Source organism: Dipteris shenzhenensis, chromosome 1 (assembly GCF_047967505.1).
Source record: "Dipteris shenzhenensis isolate YYH24624 ecotype China chromosome 1, Dip_SZ_1.0, whole genome shotgun sequence".
Taxonomy (NCBI): Eukaryota; Viridiplantae; Streptophyta; class Polypodiopsida; order Gleicheniales; family Dipteridaceae; genus Dipteris; species Dipteris shenzhenensis.
The window spans coordinates 70672903-70693992 of record NC_141596.1 but is presented as its reverse complement, the minus strand read 5'-3'; the positions used below and the strand labels follow the sequence as shown (position 1 = coordinate 70693992).

Below are 21090 nucleotides of genomic sequence, written 5' to 3'. Positions count from 1 at the left end.
TGACATTCCCTCTGTCTTTCATTCGGTTGTCCGCAACTGAAATGCTTCCTCATAAGCATCCAGGATTTCAGGACACTCCTGAAATGTAGCTCTGTCCACCCATTGGGCATCGGTGGATGGGAGCCCTCTGAACTTCAAAAGGTACATTTTGCGAGTCATGCCTCGACGTCCCGTAGTGAAGTTATGCAAAATAATTTGCTCTGGGATCAACAAGATCTCAGTGTCCTCTACTTCAGGTGCATCGTCTAGTGTGGGCTCTTGAGGTGGTTCCCCAATGAAGGGTTTCATCAAGCTTACGTGGAAGACATTGTGGATCTTCCAATGCTCTGGAAGTCTCAATCGGACTGAGACATCATTTATTACCTGCAACACTTGAAAAGGACCATAATATCGAAAGGATAGCTTGAAGTAGATGCGCTTTTTGCCCACTTTGGTTTTTAACCGGGCTTTCTCAAATTTCAATAAGACCCATTGGCCTTCTTTCATTGCAAACGCCCTCCGTCTTTTATTTGCAGCTGCTCTTTGTTTCTCCTGTGCCTTTTGAATGGTTGCTCGAACTGTGGCATAAGCAGAGTCATAATCCTCCACGAATTGATCAGCGGCAAAGATTTTCTCTTTTGTTTGCATGAGTGGAGTTGGTAAAGATCTACCATATACAATTTCGAAAGGAGCTTTTCCAGTGGAGGAATGAATTGTGTTGTTATAAGCAAACTCCACAAGAGGAAGGAATTTCTCCCAAAAGGTTTGTTGGTCATGCACATAAAATTTCAGCAAATCCAAGAGTGTACTATTCGTAACTTCAGTTTGGCCATCCGTTTGAGGATGAAAAGCTGAGGAGAAACTTAAAAGAGTTCCAAGGTTCTCAAACAAAGCCTGCTAGAAGTTACTAGTGAACTTTGAGTCTCTATCTGATACTATAGACTTGGGCATGCCGTGGTGTCTAAAGATGTGTCTAATAAATAAATGGGCAACTTCAGGTGCCTTGAGATTCTTTCTGCAAGGAATGAAGTGGGCTTGCTTGCTGAATCGATCTACTATCACCCAAATCATGTCATGATTTTGATTGGTCCTGGGAATTCCTGTAATGAAGTCCATGGTGATGTGTTCCCATGGTTTCTCAGGAATGGGTAGGGGCTGAAGTAAACCCTTGGGTTTTCCTCTCTCATACTTAGCTTTTTGACATGCGAGACAAGCTAAAATGTAGGCAGCAGTGTCCTTTTTCATATTAGGCCAGTACAAAAATTTATCCATGGCTGAAAAAGTGGCCACAATACCCCTATGACCAGCATAGGGTGGGTTATGGCTTTCCTCCATCACTTTAGATCTAAGCTGCTTTGTGATACATAGTTTGTTCTCCATGAATAAATAGCCATCCCTGATGTGGTAGGTATGATGGGTGCCTCCATCTTTTAAATGTCCCCATGGCTGAGCAAAATCAGCAACTCCCTCATAGAATTCTTTGAGGGCTGTTAGCTCATCATGATAGGGAATTGAAATATGGTGAAGCCGTGGTCTACGAGAAAGGGCATCAGCCACTACATTCTCTTTTCTAGGAGTATATTGTATTTGAAAATGAAATGATTGCAGAAAGGTAGACCATTTCATATGTCTCTCTCTAATCAGAGGTTGAGTTAGAAAATATTTAAGACTTTCATGATCAGTTTTTACAAGAAAATCTATCCCTAAAAGATAATGTTTCCAAAGTTTGAGAGCATGAATTACAGCTAAGAGTTCTTTTTCATAGATATCATAATGAAGTTCAGCATCTCTTAGTCGTCGGCTTTCAAAGGCCACAGCATGACCATCCTGGGTAAGAGAAGCCCCAAGGCAATCGCCACTGGCATCAGCTGCTACTAGGAATGGTTTCCTTAAGTCAGGAATGATAAGTACAGGAGCTGTAGTCAGGGCATGCTTTAGAGCATTAAAAGAGTCCTTTTCTTTTTGGGTCCATTTGAACTTCAGATTTTTCTTAGTGAGATCATGTAGAGGGGCTGCAAGTTCAGCAAAATGCCAAATAAACCTTCGGTAATATGAGCATAGGCCTAGAAAAGACCTTACCTCATGGGCATTCTTCAAGTCAGGCCACTCTACAATTGTCTGCATCTTGGCTGGGTCCATACGGACACCTTCTCGTGAGATAATGTGACCAAGATAGTGAATCTCAGGAAGAAAGAACTCACTTTTCTTCTCATTGATGTGAAGAGCATTTTCAGCTAAGATTTGAAATACAATCTTTAGATGTTCCTTATGCTCTTCCTCATTCTTGCTGAAAATGAGGATGTCATCAAAGAAGACGGCAGTGAACTGTCTATAGTCCCTGAACAACCGTTCCATCAGTCGATTGAACGTGGCTGGGGCATTAGTAAGGCCAAATGGCATTACCATATATTCATACAGCCCAAATGTGGTTCGGAAGGCTATTTTATGAATGTCCTCAGGTACAACTCGTACCTGATGGTAGCCACTCTTAAGATCTATACGGCTGAAAATTTCAAATCCTCCTAAACGATCAAAGATATCGTCTATACGAGGAATTGGGAAACGATTCTTAACCGTCTGTTTGTTTAAGGCTCTATAGTCTATGCACATCCTGAAGGTTTTATCCTTCTTTTGGACTAGTAAGACAGGAGAGCAAAAAGAAGAACTACTGGGTTGGATCAATCCCTTGTCCAAGAGTTCTTGGACTTGCTTGAAGATTTCATCTTGTTGAGATTGACTAACTCTATATGGGGGTCTATTTGGAGGTGAAGACCCTGGAACTATGTCAATTTTGTGATCCTCTGGTCTCTCAGGAGGGAGGTGACTAGGAAGTTCCTGAGAGAAGCAACTAGAGAATTCCTGAAGGAAATCTAATCTTTCTTTTGTGAGAGGATCTGACTTTTCTTCACTTGGTTGCTCATCGCGTACAAACACTAGAAAAGAACATACTCCTTTCTTAAGCAAATTGGGAGATCGTGCATGACTTACCATAGGAATGGTGTTTCCTGAAACTCCCGCTGTAATGCTCACATCTCTACTCTTATGTTGGAGGGTTAGAATATTCTTCACATAATCGATTCGAGGGTTGACTTGCTTATGCCAGGGCATGCCGAGAATTACATCTGATCCTTGAAGTGGTGCCACCATGAAGGGTAGATGATCCAAGTACCTCTGGATGTGTACCCGAAGCTTGCCGATGATGGGGTACACCTTCTCTTCTTGGTTCTTGAAGGCTGCAGTTGCTTCCAAGGCTTCTCCTTTATCCTCTGGGGCTATCCCGAGGTTCTGTGCCATCTCATGAGAAATAAAGTTGTGAGCTCCACTATCGAACAAAAACAAAGCGGATTGATCCTTTACCTGACCCCATGTTTTCAACAAACTATGGGTGTCGTTTACAGCTCCCTTTTTTGGAGGTGCTTCCACCTTTTTGACTACCAAAACTGACTTTTTGAGGGCTGCTTCTTTGTTGCTGCTGTTTTTGGCAGCTTGAGGGCATTCGTAGAAGTTGTGGCCTCGATCGCCACACTTGAAACACCGCCCTTCGGAGTAATACTTTTGCTTCTGTTGTGGAGACAATGAGCTGAAAGTGCGGGCTGCTTTCTTCAAATGAGGCTGGCTGGCTGACTTTTGCTCTTTTGGTGCGTCCTTTGCTGTCTCCTTACCCTTTTGTTCCTTGGAAGAGGTTCCCTGGGACTTCCGCTTGTTGTTGCTGACATTCCGCTTGTTGGAGAAAGATTGTTTCTTCTCCACCTTCAAGGCGATGTTGATGGTGTCTTCGAGAGAAGTAGAGTGGCAATGTCCACATCATGCTGAACGATATACCGTAGGCCAGCAAAGAACTTCCTTTGCTGCTCTTTTTTATCCTTCCTACTGAATGCTTGAACTTTTAACAAAGTATCCCAAAAGCGATCAACGTACTCACTGACTTTCTCTTCTTGGCGTTGGCGGAGGATGTCCCACTGCACCATTGTATCTCTCTTAAACTCCTTAGGCAGGAAGTGCCTCATCAAATTCTTCTTGAAGCGCTTCCAGGTGTGGGCTTGCTGTCCAGTGTTGACCATAGCTGCCCACCAGAGTGAAGCACGGTCTTGCATGTGCAGGACAGCAAACCGGATCTTCGCCTTGTCTTCGTACTCGTCCCCCTCAAAGAAATACTCGAGGTCTCGGATCCAGGCCAGCAAGACCTCGGGCTTGTCCTCTCCCTTGTACTTGGTAAACTTGAAGAGCTTATCTCCAAGAGGTACCTTATGCTTTGCATACCTTCGTCTCCGTGGATGTCTCGAAGGAGATGGACTCCGATGACGCCGTCTACCTCGAGGAGGGGAAGAAGAGGATGATCTTCCCTCCTTGTTGGAGTTGGTGTTGTCCGCACGGCCTCTTCCTTGGGATTGGGGCCCTATGTCATGAGTTTCTGCTTGGCTGCTTTCCAGCACTTGAACCTGTTGAGCAATGTTTGCCAAGAGAGCACTCAACTCATGCAGGTTAGGAGAAGGGTCAGGTCCATTGGCTGCCATGATGACAAGATAACTCAATGAAGGAGAGACTCAACAAGAGAAAGCACAGAGTACAGGACCACTGCCTAAGCTCTGATACCATTGTAAACTACTCGGTGCTTTCTATCAATTCAGACAACGGATTTTGCAGAGGCACATATACTTGAACTTAAGAGTTTGCAATTAAGCTGGAATTCAGACTTTACAGCTTAAACACAAAGTGACATCATTGGAAAATGCAATATGATTGAGGGGCCAAGACGGCCCCCCCCCCCCTTATCCAGGCTCACTTTATTCTTGAAAATGGAGATACAAGACCAAGGTGCAATGCACCTTCCAAACTGATGAACTCAGTGAAAACCTAGGACCTAGATACAAGACTCAAGAGCATATGTACAAGGTAGACAACAAAAAAAAAGACTCCAAGCTCAGGTTTCAACTGTTGGCTTGCCCAATCCACAAGGAAGAAGCCTGCAACAATCACCACTTACATCCAACATTAGAGACAAGCACTAGTTTCTAGAAAGATAGTAGAAACAACATGAAATAGTGCTGTAAATGAGATAAACTTGACAATACAGGCTCCCTTCGTGACTTGACCCTTTTGTAGATGAAGTCCTTGATGCCTCTGAAGCTACCTTGGGTGAGGAGAGTGTGGAAAATGGGGCTGGAATGAGAACAGCTTAGAAAAACAGCCTGTAGGCTAGAGAGAGAAAGCTTTTATGGAGTGATAGCTGTAGAGAGAGAGTGCCAATGCTGATCCCAAGGGAGGAGATGTAAGAGAGGAGCTGCTGCTGTTCCAAAGGTGCACAGAAAAGCAGATTTCTGCAAGGGAAATGGGCTGGAACAGTAGAGAGAGAAATTCTGCAGTAGAGAGAGAAAGACTGCAGCAGGAGAGAGAAAGGGGCTGTGGCTGCTCCAGGCTAGGTGAAGGAGAGAGGATGCTGCTGCTGTTCCAGAAGAGCTGAGAGGGGGCAGATTTCTGGAGAGGAGGGGCTGGAACTGTAGAGAGAGAATGTGCTGTTGTAGAGAGAGAAAGTGCTGCTGAGGTGAGAGAATGGCCTGGGGAGAAGCTGGCTGCACCCAAGGAGCTGGAGAGGTTCTGCTGCATCATCCAAAAGGAGGGAGAAGAAAAGTGACGAAATTTTCATGTGTGGAATGAAGGGGAGAGGCCTTCTTTTATAGGCTCAGGCCCCCCCCTAGCCCTAGAGTGGAAGGTGGACACTTGTCCCAGATTTTTGGTGGGCTGCAGTCCCAAAGAGGACAGCCCACAACCTGCCCCAAATCTACCAGATTTGGGGCCAAACACTTGGCCTGCATGCCCTGCCACTTGCCATGCATGCTGCCACATGTGTGGGACAAGTGGACTGACCTGCCAGCTCAGATTCCATGTGGCAGTCTGCCACGTGTCAGCTGCCACGTCACTCCCAAAAATCCTAAAATTTCAAAGTTGTCAGAATTTAATTCTGATCGCACCCACGGGTTCCTAACAGCTTAGACTATCTATTGACGCACTCTAAAGTCATAACTGAGCCATACTGAGCTCATTTGTTTGTCGTCTTATCTTGTATCTCCATTACTCTTGGCATGCTGCCAGGCCCACACCCAAAGCTCAGGGAACGTTCTCTTGAATGATTCCTAGGTCGGTATGCACTCTGTGCATTTGATTGGTCCCATGTTTGGGTACTCAGGTGGGGTGTGGTTCCTAGATGTTCCTCTGAAAGAGAGGCCATCACTCTTGTGGGTCACTAATGCCCATAACCCCCAACAAGGGGGTCCACCCTCAAATGCTAGACCTAGTCCCCATTGTCCGTAACTAAACAGTAGGAAAACATTTCATTTCTTAATAAGCATACTATTGAAAAACGAAAAGAAATAGTACCAAGCAAGTGGATACATGTTGAAGCAGGATGACATCTTGGACCATCTAATGCCTTTGTGGAACACCTATTCAACATAGTTGCTGCCTCTTCCGACCATATATTTGAATATCTGCTTTGCTTCAAGCATAAACTGTGCCTCTTTAAGTGTAGAATGGGTCTTGCTCTCACTAATCCGATTTGGCTGAGATGTCTAGCGAGCAGTTTTTCATTCTTAGATAGCTCCCTGTTTGCACTAGTATTCAAAATTTTGTGATAAAACTCTCCACTGCTAGCTGATTTTTCAGAGTTTTCATTTGTTTGCCAGTCTTTTTTTCAACTACTGCCATCATTCTTTCATCCTGGCAAACACTTGATATTTCTTCACTAAGATGTTTTTCTTTGTGAGTCATACTTGAATATAAGTAAGTAATAAGCTTCCTCTGTTCAATCTAACACCCACATCGCTATGCACAAACTCAAGCAATTCTGTTGCTCTTCTTGCAGTGCCTTGAGGGAGCTTTTCATCTTGCTCCTTACCTTCATACACCCTTCGTAGATCATACGTATCAGTAAGACCTTTAATCAGGTTGCGATCTTTGAAACATCTGTGCTATTTAAGCTTATATGACCAAATATCTAAAACCAAATCCATCCATCATCCATTATTGATGATGCTAGCGCTTTATCGCATGCAACATCATTCAACTTTTAGAGCCTATCACCTGGAACCTAGTTACCATCCGCAACAAGCTTAGCTTCATTTTTTAAGTCTATCACACATCATTTGTCTTGGTTGAACTACACCTTCAGATCTTATAGAAATAAGATCTTTTGCAAGATTGGGCACATATGTACATTGCTAATAGATTTGACCTCACCATTGGGGGCATACAATTGGTGGGCCTTCATGATAGTCTTGCACTTTCATGATAACTTACATGTCACAACACTTAAGGTGTTTGCATGTGCTTCTGCTTATGTGTGTGTGACTCTCTTTACACATGAAATGCACTTTTGCGAGTTAGTTCTTTCTATGGTTTGATCCCACAAGTGCTCTGAGCACTTTCACTGATGCGCATGGCTCTAGTAACTCATCTTTCCAGCAACCAGACAAGCATGTTGTGGCTCGACTCTAGCTGCAAAGATGAACGCCTTACATAGTCAACGAGCCCAGCTTATCACTACCACCAGCTAGCACCCAAACCAGTTTACAGATGGTTGACGACAACTCAGCTCATGAGTAAGCAGCAAACATGAGATGTACTTTGCGTTAGAAAATACCCAACAGAGGGTACACACAGCGGAAGACTTATAGTAATGCCCAGGAGCTCAATCAGTGTGGTGTGGGGTGTGGAATCACAAACTTCTGAACTTATGTGCATAAAATAGGTGTGCAGACTCATCAATAGACAATGAACCAGCCAGATAGAGAAACCACCAAAATAATATATTTCCATCCAAAAGTATGGACACAATACAAAAGAGATAGATCCAGAGTCCCACCAATGGTGTGGTCCTCTGATCTAACCACAAGGTCCTTCTCCTATCTGCTGGCTATCTCTAGACTCGAGCCCGCGTGCTCCACCTCGAGCGTTTGTAGACTTTCCGTCCAATGTGTTCTTCTCCACCTTACTGCCTGTGAATCAGCCTAGGTGGGCAGCCCCTGCCAAGCTTTGTCTGCAGCACACAGGTCCCCTTGTTCCTCCTGAATGTAGGCTCCAAGTTAACTGTTCCACTGCTCCAACCTGCTTGTGAATGGCTGCTCCAGAAGATGATGATCTCAGCACCTTGCTGCCCGAAAATCACTTCAGTGAGCTCTTCAGTCGATGCAACCAACCAAGGCCAAAGCTTACTAGGTAGGCTCAACTGGCCAATGCATTATACACAATGCAATCATAGATACACTCAAAAGGTTTCAAGCTTCTGAAGGAAGCTATTGCATCATATGAGGACATCAGCCCACATCTGACTACCCACTGGATATGTATGAAGCTTAAAAGGTTGAAGCTCCTTGCATATGAGGACCTTAATAGAACCTTAGCAGATGAAACACAGTGCAAGAAAGTACACCAGAGATTTTAAAAGACTCATCAGGTACTCTGGAAGGAACAAATACTTTTTCTTGCAGTGCCCAGAATTCAGGCTGCTAAAATTGAATGAATGCTTGGCTTAAATTAGAGGCATTTTCAAAGGGATCAACTTCATTTGCTAGCTTGACTTGAAGCTAAAGCTTATCGTCAGGGCATGTTTATACAGCAAGCCTGGAAATGGTATCGTTTGCTTGCACATGCTCTGTACCTGTCTATGCTATAATTTATTTGTATTTCCTCTTTTCACTTCAATTGCAGTCTGCGTGCTTTGGGAAACAAGTTTACAGGTTCTTAATCTTATGTCTGTAGCTGTTGGTACCTTGGCCTATTGGAATCTATTCTGTATAGATGACTTGCTTTTTGCTGTATTGTGAATGAAAAGGTGACAGTAATTCGCGCTTTGAATGTGGATGGTGTTTCCCAACAGATAGAAATAGAAATGAGTTTGGTTGGTCATGGCACTTCTGCACGGCTGCTGCAGTTAACGAGAAGTCTCTTTGTTATCACTGTTTCCAGGCACCATTTACCCTTGCATGTGGATGGTGTTTCCCAACAGATAGAAATAGAAATGAGTTTGGTTGGTCAAGGCACTTCTGCACATCTGCTGCAGTTAATGAGAAATCTCTTTGTTATTACTGTTTCCAGGCACCATTTACCCTTGCATGGGGATGCGATGGTGTCAAGAGTCGACGCCACAAGCATGATGTTGTCTTATTTGAAAGTGGAAATATCAAAACTGCTGTACGAAGCAGCAAGCAGGTACTGGATGGATGTGTCGTGATTTTCCCCCAAAATTTTATCCTGAAACCTATTGAGCTTGATAAGTTGATGCGCTTGTCTGGGATCCCTTACATGTGTGATGCGAAGAATTTCCTGCAAGCTATGGCTTGTTGCATCTGAGGTTTCTGTAGCTTCTAGAGAATGAAAGTTTTGTAAGACTAGGGATAGATACCATAATGATTCTCAGTCCAGGCTGGGAGGATGACATTTGTTCTGCTTGTAAGTAAAACAACTGAGAGCGTTGCTTTGGTTTGAGTTGCATTATTTTCAACAGGCTAATGTGCTTTATTCGTTATCTTTTTGGTGTCTGGCATTCTCAGATAGTGTTAGAATGGGATTCACCACCTCAATCTGTTGTAATTCTTACCAAGCCTAACTCGGCTCCTGTGCAAGTTCTTTGTAAGGAGATGATCAAGTATGACACTCTACTTTTTTGAATAAGTAAAATTCTAACTTTGGGTCTGTTGTACTTTTGGGAAATTGCTATACTCAAACTATGTTTATCCTGATGCTGCAAGTGATAATACAACCAGGATATATTGATTCCTTTTGTTGTTGCCTTCTATATTTGTACAATGTTTGGGCCTACTTATTCTAATATGGAAACTATTTTAGTTATGGTATGCATAAATAAGTCATTTTTTGTTTTGACAGATGGCTGAAGGAGGAGAAAGGTATGGCTATCTTTGTAGAGCCTCGTGTGAAGAAGGAGCTTGTTGCAGAGAGTGCCTTCTATAATTTTGTCCAATCCTGGGAAACAGGTTATGACTCAGTACTTGAAGCACGCCGGTGTGGATGCAGATCTATGGCACAAGTCGTTTTTCAATGTTACAACCCATCAGATTTCTAGATGGTTGATTGACTAATTTTTGTCTCTTGGAATGATCAAAGTGGCAGCCTTATGTGTTGCCTTGATCCATAGGTTCGTCATGACTGGGCATGGTAAGATATGTCAGAGTTGCTTTGTCTTGTGGTCACCTATGGTGATCTTAGCTTCTGGACGATCTTTAGGGACTTTAAAAAGTTCGAGGATCAATAGTAAATTCTTTCAGGACCCCACGATGCTTGTCTGTACTGATGAATTGTCCATGATATATTTTCGTGGAGCCATTGTGGGTCCTTGCCTAGGCCTTTTTTGTTTGTGAAATAGCCCTCTCCGTTGTGGGTATTCAAAGTGGACGTAAATGAGCAATGACATTTGGCAAATGGGGGCTTGAATAGTCCCATATGGATTAGTATAACATGTGCAACTGTGAGGGCCACTGAGCCCTGGGAACTTTGAGATGCTCTAGCTTGTGCATGTATGGGGCAAGATGTGGAACCCTTGTACCCACTGCATTCATTGTGGTACATGTGTGCGTTATTGACACATGTACACTGCTTCTCCAACATGGTATCAGAGTTGGTTGTTCTGTGGGCTACACTTGTCTCGTTGACACATGGCAGCTGTTCAGTCTGAGCACAGTCTTGGTGCATTGTGTTGCTGCTCTCCGCCTGCCCGCTGTAGATGTGTGGTAGGTGTTCTGCTTTGAGCAGGCTGTGGACGCATGCCTTATGGCGGCACCCGTGGTTGACGCTGACGACTGACGGTCTTTGATGGCGATCTGGCTCATTCTGTGGTGGTAGATACTAGTGGTGACTATACCTCCTGCTGACAGATTCTGTGCGTTGTGATCATGGCAGTGGTGTACTCTCTTGATGAGTTGACTGGAATGTCACATGGTTTGGCCTATAGGGGTCCGGGGACTTTTGGATGCTTTGGTTTGTCCATGGCTATGGGGTGGCTGTGGGTTCCCTGTACCCAGCCATTCTCGTCCTGCCTCCATTCTTCTGATCTTTATTGATTTCTGTATTCCGAATGGGAAGGAAGTTAGCTTTTACTTTGCTTTCCATGGATAATGAAGAAAATCATACTTTTAAGAGTTTTTGAATTGTGCCCAAGAAGCCCTTGCTGGGATTTCCTGGAGTATGAAGAATGGGCTTTGCTTCAGTTTAGGTGGCAGAGATTTTTGAGAACTCTTTTAAGACCCAGCATATAAAGAGAGGCGTCAAGAATTTGGCATAAGACATGCCAGCAGAGGTCAGCGCTGGAAGGCCTTGAATGCAAGATGACACTCTACAAATGCATGAAGAGTGCATACATGAGTTTTGGGTAGAGCCCCCATTATTATTTGGATATTAGTGGACATTTTCCTTTTCTTTAGTTATATGCACTAGTGATGCATTCTCATTGCTATGGTCTTGTCACCTAATGCTATTTCTAGCATGGAGACCAGAGTACATGCAAGGCATGCATCAAATTTCTACCATTTTGGGCATTATCTTTGAATGGAACTGCCTGCAGGTCATTCATCCTCTGTATTTATAATGAATGGAAGAAGCATAGGAAAGTTTTAGGTTGGCAACTTGAGTTATGCTACCTATATCGGCTGTAGCAGTTTCACATGGTAAAATTGGTAAAGCATGATACTACACTTAATCATATTCTCCACTAGGTTGCTGTGCACAACTGTGCCATAATTTGTGCACCATCTATGATGAGTTTGGTGGAGTCATGTTTGCTATGGCCTCTATGTACCCTTGGGATTATAGAACTGCTTAAGATTAGGAATCCCTGTGGTAATAAGCTTGGCATACTCGTGATATTTCACCTACTAGGGTTTGCATCTTCCAATCCAAGGGAATTGAAACCTAAAATCTAAAACAAGGGGCAAGCCTTTTGTGTGAGAGGTGGAAGGGCTTGTGGGTGGAAATCCTTGAGCACTACACCTTGCTGCCTTTGACTTGAATCCTGGTCCCCCCCTCATTGCTTAAAGCTTTCCTTTTTACCCGTTTTATGTTGTATTAAGTTGAGAGAAGCAGACTTGTGTGCACGACTGTCTGAAGCACATTTACAGGACTCCATTTTTCAGGATCTTTAGCTAACATTGCCTGCTCCAAGCGTTAAGCATGCAAGCATGATTTAAAAAAATTGTGCAACAGTGATGCTTACAACCAAAATATGGACCTTTGTAGACTGCTTATGATAAAAGTATGAGAAATAAAGCTTATTATCTCATTACAAGATTGTGGCCTAGTTTGGTCATGTGCCAGCTCTTGCTGTGAGATTTGACACCTTTATACGTCAGCAACAGAGAAGAACTGCCAACATCTTGCATTAATATTTATTTCAATGTGGAACTTGACGTGGATGTGCTTATAATAGCTATCTGTTCGTTGGATGGGTATTCTGAGGTCCATCTTATGAGCAGGGGATGGTTCTCTCTGGATTTTAGGTGCGAACGCAAGCCTTTGAAGTTTGGAATTTATGTGATATTTTGGGTGCTTTTGAAATGAAACTGTTGCGAAGTCGTGAAGTAGTTTTTTGAGAAGTTTTTTATGTATTTATTTGATTTGATTATTATTATTATTTTTTTTTGGGGGGGGGGGAGATAATTATATGTAACAAGCTATCGTGGTAGCTATTGTTTCTCTATTTCAATTCATGTTTACATGCCTTCGCTCTGATTCTGTCAACAGCTGTGCTCCTATGTATTCTGTTTTTAGAGGATGAGTTTGGGCATGTTTATGTATTCATCTAGATATTCACAGAGATATCTAGATATATGATTTTGCAGAGAAAGGATGCATTAGATTCCTTTATCATGAATCTGTTGTGGTAATGCATATGCCCAGAAGCCTTTCTTTTTTTACCATATTGTTCCTGTGTACTGATCTGGGATACATTCACTCAACACGCAAACAAGAAATATGCCCCCATAAATATGGTGGTTGTCTGATGATAACTTTTTGAAACCATACAATTTTGGCCAGTTTCAAAAATTTCAGCTATCTGTGAGTCACATTTTCATGAAGTGTTATGATGTCATTTGGTTTCTAGTTGAATGCAGTTGTGTGTAAGGAACCTTTGGCAGTAATTTAAGTTGCATTGAACAACTTTCCTGTGTCTTACATTGGTTTCTACTTCCTTTATTTCTGTGCCTATGTACGATGCATCCTTAACTGGACCACATCCTTTTGCACATATAATGAGGTCCTGGAGTCATTAAGCAGTTGGTTCACCATTGTGTAACGTCTTTTTGAACTTTACATCTTGGACCTAGGTGGAGAAGGGGACTAACTCAAAATTGCAATGAAGGCGTTTCAAGAGGGAAGAAACATGTATTTTATATTTGAGTTTAAGGCTTCCTGTATGAAATTACTAATGTAAATTTATGATGCAGATGAGGAGGTTCAAACACTGCATAAAAAGGTTGATCTTGTGATCACCCTTGGTGGAGATGGAACTGTGCTCTGGGTATGTATCATGAACTTTGCTCTAGCATTGATTTTACTTGATTACGGCACTCAAACAGTATTGGTAAGCAGGTTTTGCAAGTCTTTAAAAGCGCTAGTATTACACACAGCCATATGAAAAGGTATTATTCAAGCATCCCCCAATAATATAAACAGCACATTTTGCAAGTTTTTAAAAGTGATACTATTAGACACAAAGCCATGATGAAAAGGGCATTATCCAAGCATCCCTCGTAATGTAAGCTTGCTGTAATGACAGATTCTGTGTCACCCAATGCAAAATGACAAAGGTGATTCTTGCATTTTAATTTCCAATACAAAACAATTGGGGTTCAATATGGCTTGTTGCATGTCAAGTGCCTTGTATACTGTGATATACCATGATTTTGGGGATTGCTTGAGATCATAGAGTGACTTTTTGAGTCTGCATACATGGTCCTTTAGTCCCTTTTACACAAAGCTGGCTAGCTACTTTATAAATGGCTCCTCATCTAAGTTTCAGTTCAAGAATGCAGATTTGACCTCCATTTTGTACAAATCTATCTAGCTACTTAAAAAATTCGTCCTCATCCAAGTCCAGATTCAAAGTGCAGATTTGACAGTCTTGATATCCATTTGCTATGGAGGCCATGAGAAGTGTGCTTCCATAGAAAACATTTTTTTGATGGTATTGGACTCTGCAATTGGTGCAAAAGTGTTTGTGAAATCTACTTCCACTTAATGGGGGTATTTGTTGGCAACCAATCTTGCCTTGTATGGGGATTCTGCATGGTCTCTCTCTCTCTCTCTCTCTCTCTCTCTCTCTCTCTCTCTCTCTCTCTCTCAAGCATACATGGAGATACATGGAGAGAAATCCAGAATATGATTCAATAAAAAGATCTGGAAATGGCTTTGTAGGCAGTTACTCTCTGGAGGCTCAATGTGATTGTCTTTGACTGAAAGTGATATAGCTTGTATGCTTTGTTTGCCTCACTGTATACGATTAAAATGCATTTGCTGGCCTTATCGTCCTGTTTTGGCTCTTTTCCTTTGATATATGAGCATATCAATGGATTAAACACTGTGGGTTGCAACATACTAAGCTTCTTCCTTGTGTATGTCTCTAAAGGTAACCGCCAGACATTGACATAATAGGGAGAAGTTGTGACCACGAGTATCCCTGAGAGTTCTACCTTACGTTTAGTTTACATGAAAGAGTGTCTGCCTTTAGCTCAGCTCGAACAACCACAACTAATGCTTTGTAACTGCATATTCTGCCAACTTGATTGAGCCTATCGTATGCCCATCTTGTTGTTGTAGAACCTTGAGAACCTGTGAAACACCTTTGGCGATCACCTGTTGCTTCTGAATGGGTTACCAGCAATGTTATGACAAATAAAGAAGTGCAACAAAAGTCATGTACATCATACATGACTACTTCAAAACTGCTTTCCCTGTGTCTTATCAGCCCTGCTCCACTTCTAGATTTTCACCAACTGTAATGCTGGTTGTACTTAACTCTTTTTTTAAATATTTTCAACCCTCTGCAATGTAAAATCACTTATCTAGTATCCACGTGAAACTATTCAACAACCCAAACATACACAAATAAGCACTATTGTTGCCATGGCGCCAAGCGAGCACTCCTATATAAGTGCACAGCCCAAATAAGGTTCACATGCCAGTGAATATATATTCTGCGTGTCACATCCCTAGACATAAAATCGTTTTATTGTTGTGGTTTTAGGGGGTCATTCCCATTACTTTTGGCTGTTTATTATTGCTGGTAGTCTAAGAAGCTGATGGCTTGCACTTTGCTATCGACTGCTCATAGCCACTCTTTGCTTAAAGCTTGCATTTTTAGCTTAGGCTAATTTTGAAATTTTGTTTTGATTGCTAGTTTGTCTTGTGAACACTCGCTAGCTTTGCTCACATGTGATTGCCATATCTAGGTATTGCAAAGTGCTGATGTGCGCTACTGGGGCTCTAGATGGACCCCACAAATGATATTCAGAGTCTTGTACCACTCGTGGTTCCCCTTAGACCTCACAACCTATAATCAAATTGTGTTTGACCTTCACATCGAAGCTTGTAGGTATAATCATAGAACAACTCGATTGAAATCACCTATGACGTCTTTTTAGTCCCTTGTTTTTCCTATTGCCTCAGCTATGATACCTTATGCAACAAGCATCACAATTTGGAAGGCTATTGAAGGACTCATCTTGGCCTCCATTGCATGCACCCACAACCTCCAAGAGATATTACCACTGAGATGCACGGCAATTTTGTGCCCCATCGAGAACCTTTGGTAACCTGTCTTGAATGTAGGTTCACCCCCATGTTTCCTTTGGCCTAGTCCTCTTGTTAAACCTCACGAAAGGAAATATAGAGTTGCATGTTTGCATCATTTTGTTGACAAGATATGCAATGCTTTGGATTGCCAACCATGATGCTACGAGGAGTGCTTGCCTCAAAATCACAAAGAGAGATTGTGTGGAAATATTATCATCTTAGAAGAAGCAAGCCAACGTTCCTTTGATATCGAGACAAGCCATTGAATCACTATGATATATTTGAACGATGAAATCTACTCCCAATCTAGCCTCCATGGAGGTGGCATCTTAGGTGCAAGGATGCTTGCACATCTTGGAGAAGGCTCAAGGGGCATCAGCCCAAACCCATCATTTCCAAGCAAATTTATTTTTCTGTCCCCTTGTACATCAAGATATCATAGGATGTACATACTCACCACGGTGTACTTTTGCTATGCAAGTAACCTGTAGTAACTTTGGGCATACATGGTTTGACATTGTCTTTGTTTAGGTCTCCATAGTTTAAGACGTAGCTGTAGTTCACTTAGTGAATTTGCACGAATATCGAAGGCCGAAGAATGCTTGTTAATTAAGATGCATTTGTATCTATGCTTGATTGTTAGGTGCATAGAATTTTTGTGATTTAATGGGAGGATCTCAACTTAAGCACTTGGAATATACATGCGTTAGTTTAGGTGGTCGCCTCCCAATATATATATAGAGAGAGCATGGGGGAGGTGGACCAGTATAGGTTAGGTCCATGTGGCCTGGAAGTGACCCTGCCACATGGCCAGGTCTGACAGGGAAAGAAAGGCTGCCACACTGAGCTGCCATGTGGGAAGCATCATACCTGGCTGTTTGGAAAGGTGTGGATTGTGCAGCAGTCTGGGAGAGGCCGTGGTCATTTGGCATGGCGGGGCAGTCCAGAAAAGGGTCGACTGGAGCAGATACTGGTCTTGGGGCATCAAGTCCGTCTGTGGGCATGGCATTGCATTGGTGTGGCAGGAGTCGAGTATTATGCTCAGAACAGGCCAGGGAACTGCAGGTACATGTGGCGCAGATGTACATGTAGACTGTGCAGGTGTACGGCCTGTGGTAGGACTGAACCAGGTGCAAATGGGCTGGATCAGGTTCAGCATACAGGTGGAACAGCAGGAGCATACCCACAACAGATAGGTGCTGAGGATGGGCCCCTAGATGCAGCCTGGAACTGGGCCAGACAGGTCTGGGTCAGTGGGTGGCTGCCACAGGGCCAGGTGGGACAGTAAAAGGCTGCAGAGCTGGTTGGGATTTACATACTGCCAGGTAGGTAGGTCTGGAAAAGTTGGCCAGTTCAGGGTTGAGAATTTAGCCTATAAAAGGAGCCCCTCCAGGGTTCATTCTCTAGTTCATCCTGGAGTCAGATTGTGGGCAGACCAGCCTGCCCCAAGGTGCCAAGCAAGGACCATTTGGTGCAGCAAGGGAGGTGGCTGTTTGCAGCAATGAGATATCTCAGAAGTCCACAGCAAGGGGTTGCCTTCACAGCAGCAAAGGAAGACGGAACCAAGGGGAGACTTGTGCCTCAGTTGGGGCTGCCTGCATAGCAGCAGGGAGGTCAAGGATCCAAAGCAAGCACTGCCTTAGGATTGGCTGTCGAGAGGAGCAGCACGGAGGCGTGATTGTGGGGCACCAGTAAGATCTAGGAGAGCGATGCAGGCCAAGTGTTTTGGAGGTGCAAAGAAGGTAGGAGAACAGTCTTTTGAGTGTGCAGGGGTACACATGTAGTCAGCACTCGGCTGATAGAGGGTGGCACACTGAACACCTCTTTTGTATATGCTTTGGCCCACACTGGACACATATATTTTGCTGGTTCTACATCTTTCTCTTGTGCATTGTCTATTGACTGTCTGCCCATCTAGTACACACTGAGGAATTGAAGTTGGATTTGAATATACCAGTGTGAATTACTGTGCTGTCTCTCTGTGTTTTAAGCTTCCGCTGCATGCGGGAGCGTTTGCCTAAGCAAACGACCTCTCCCACTTTGTCTTTTCTAACGCCATGCCTTATCTTGAACATCAAAAGAAAAGGTAAAACTTTGGAGCTTTTGCTTGTAAACTGGATTTGCCTCATACCAGTACCAATGTTGTCGGACACTTCGCTGCCCAGACTTGTAGGATTTGAGAGTCTTGTGTCCATGCTTGAGGATGCTACATAATCCTCATCTTTTCCACCTCTGTTTTCTATACCTGGCTAGAGTTTGTATTCTTAAGAGAGGTCAAGGGTCTCTGTATTGGAACAAGTGGCCCCTTCACTAATGTCAATGACGTGTATTCCCATGGCAATTGAATTTGTATGCAACTAATGTTCTTTAGAAGATGATTGGTTTCAAGTTCACCTTGTTTCTTTTTGGAGTTCATTTCCAACTTAGAATTTTTGGAGGCACCACAGGCCTGTTAAGCCTATCTACATGGGTCCACCCTATTTCCTAGGCTCGTAGTATGGTAGTACCTGACTTGTAAGAAAGATGACGCCTTGAGTAAGTCCAAGCAAAATATAAACTCTAACAGTTGTTCCAAAAGATATATCAGGAACAAGTGGAAGCAAGTATCAAGGGACATTCCAGCTTTGTGTTAAGGAATAGCTTTTATGAGTGAGGGTTCAGAACACGTGAGATGACAAGTAGGAGACAGGGAAGAAAGAATATATTTATGGTAGTGCTTGCTTCAAGTCTTTAAACAGTGATTTGTGTGAACCCTACTGTGATCTGTGTGGTCTCTCAAAGTACTGTTTTCTTTGTACTTGAGGATCTGACTTTCCTTAACATTTTGTGATGATATCAGGCTGCATCGATGTTCAAGGGGCCAGTCCCTCCAGTGGTTTCATTCGCCATGGGATCCTTGGGTTTCATGACACCATTCCGTATCTTTGAAATGTGTCATCTTCTTTTTATCACTTTTTGTCTAGGAAATTTTGCTTTTCTTTTGGTTCCTCAAGTGTTAGATGTTTTCTGATTTCTTACAGTGTAGTTTTATGATGTTCTGTAAACCTTAAAACTTTCCAGAAAGTGAGCGATATAAAGATTGCTTACAAACAGTAATGAAGGGCCCCCTGCATATTACACTGCGCCATCGGTTAAACTGTAAAATAGTCCGAGCTGCAGACACTGAGGGACCTGGGGATGCTCAGAGAAAGACGTCAGAGGAATCCCACTTAGTCCTGAATGAGGTGTCGATAGATCGTGGCATGTCATCGTTTCTCACTTTTTTGGAGTGTTACTGTGATAATTCTTTTGTTACCTGTGTTCAAGGGGATGGCTTGATTATTTCAACAACGTCAGGCAGTACTGCATATTCTTTGGCAGCAGGAGGCTCTATGGTCCATCCTCAGGTGCGGTGTTACAGGACAGACCTGCTGTTTAGGCTTACCCTAAAATTTGATGCTTCTCCTCGCTTGCTTTTATTCTGTCAGAGGGATAGAGAATTATTTTGTCACTGTCCTGTGGGACTTTTTCAAATTCAAACACAAATTGGGAGAAAACTTTCTCAAAAGAGTTCTTGCTTGCTTGGAAGTTGGTTAACAATAGTACAGTACAACTCGGTCCTTAAGGGATATGCTTGATTTGGTGCCACATCATTTCCAATACTACAGTAATTAAACCTCTTCAGTTGTTAAGACGCTTGACATTGCCATTCATGTATCCTTGTTCCCATGATGAGTTGGTGTGGCGTATCTTCACTTAAACACTGGCCTTGAATTGATCTGAAGCCAGGGCATTCATATTATCTCTATAGTGCAATTACTTTTCTGGTTCGTAGACAGGTTTGGGTTGCTTGTAATTATGCTACAAGCCACAAGAGGTGTCTGTTCCTCAGTTGTTCATGAATGACGCTGGCTCAGGCTGGCTGTGGACCTCTTCATAGTTATGGTTTGCGAATTTATTGGTGAACTATGTGTCTCACACGCGCAAGTATTTGCTACCTGGGGAAAATTTTAGTGATGAATTCAGTCCAGCACTTACTTCAATGAATGTGAAGGAGCCATTCATATTGTGTTTGTTGTGCAACTACCTACTTGTTTGAAAGATAGGTTTGAACTGCTTGCACCTAGACTACAAGCAGCTTGAGATGCCGGTCTGTCAGTTGTGCATGAATGAAACTGCGTTCCCTCTATAGTCATAGAATTGCATTTATGTTGTGAAATGTTTGTCACTTTATGCAAATATTTATTACCTAGAAAAGAAAACGTTTGAAGTTCTCTCTTTCTTGCACAAATGAATTGCATTTATTTTAGTCACTTCTTGAGGTTGTAGATTTCACATGTTGACCTGTTACAAATGAGATTTGTGCCCTGTTTTGTTGCAGGTACCTGGAATTCTTTTCACTCCTATTTGTCCCCATTCTCTTTCCTTCAGACCTCTCATCTTGCCAGAATACGTCACAATAAGAGTCCAAGTACCCTTTAATAGCAGGGGACAAGCATGGGCATCGTTTGATGGCAAAGATCGACAACAGCTGCAGGCAGGGGATGCACTATTATGCAATATGTCTCTATGGCCTGTTCCTACGTCATGTGAAGTAGAGTCTACACATGATTTTTTGCGCAGCGTAAGAGAAGGCTTACACTGGAATATGAGGAAAGCTCAGTCTACTGATGGTCCACGAGATGGACAGGTTTTAGTTTGAAGCTCATGGATCCTTTGAAATGATGGAAAATATAGAAATATGGAGTATTTCATTGTAAGCTATGTAGGTGACATTGTTCAAAGCAATTGGATCCTACGGAATGAAGGGAAATATAGAGCATGGCATTGGTAAGCTATGTATGTGACATTGTTCCAGGTCCTTATTGAAGTGGAGAGGTTGAACCTTACAGTGCAAATCTATGTATATATCTACGTTGTCCAGTTCCACATTAGATGTATTCTCGGATCTCAGTAACCACAATGCCACCTTGCCATTTTCTTCGTTTTTAATTTCTAAAAAGACATTGTGTTAAGCATATTCCATGTTACTGCTTGAAAGCATTTAGTAAGTGCTTAACCTATGCACACTGCAAGTAAGTGAGTTTACAACGCTGGTACACAGAGATGATGGATGAAAGTTTTTATGGACAATTTTAATTGTGAGGTATGACTTGGGTATATCATGCCAATATTTTATTTGGGCCGTTGTGCAGTGACTCAGTTTCAATTTATAGTCCATGAGATTCTCCGTGGGGAGGTATCCCAAAGGATCTTTCATTGGCCTCACCTGTTGTTCCTGTAAGGAAAAGAATGCTGGTATATTAAATTTTTTGTCTCACATAGCAAGCAAGTGTG

The 21090-nt window shown here is 42.7% G+C and overlaps 1 protein-coding gene across 2 annotated transcripts in view; it reads left to right on the top strand.

Annotated features, from left to right (window-relative positions):
* NADK1 (NAD kinase 1) overlaps window positions 1-20768 on the top strand; it is a 30475-nt gene extending 9707 nt beyond the window's left edge. The window contains exons 5-11 of one of the 2 annotated variants that reach the window (XM_087377944.1): window positions 9070-9183; window positions 9525-9619; window positions 9859-9965; window positions 13428-13501; window positions 18614-18692; window positions 18835-19160; window positions 20135-20768. In XM_087377944.1, the coding sequence (XP_087234070.1) occupies window positions 9070-9183; window positions 9525-9619; window positions 9859-9965; window positions 13428-13501; window positions 18614-18692; window positions 18835-19160; window positions 20135-20455 (1116 nt within the window). In that variant the 3' untranslated portion in view covers window positions 20456-20768. The remainder of the gene's footprint in view (window positions 1-9069; window positions 9184-9524; window positions 9620-9858; window positions 9966-13427; window positions 13502-18613; window positions 18693-18834; window positions 19161-20134) is intronic. The other variant, XM_087377952.1, reaches the window with a different exon arrangement.
* Window positions 20769-21090: the final 322 nt, after the last annotated feature.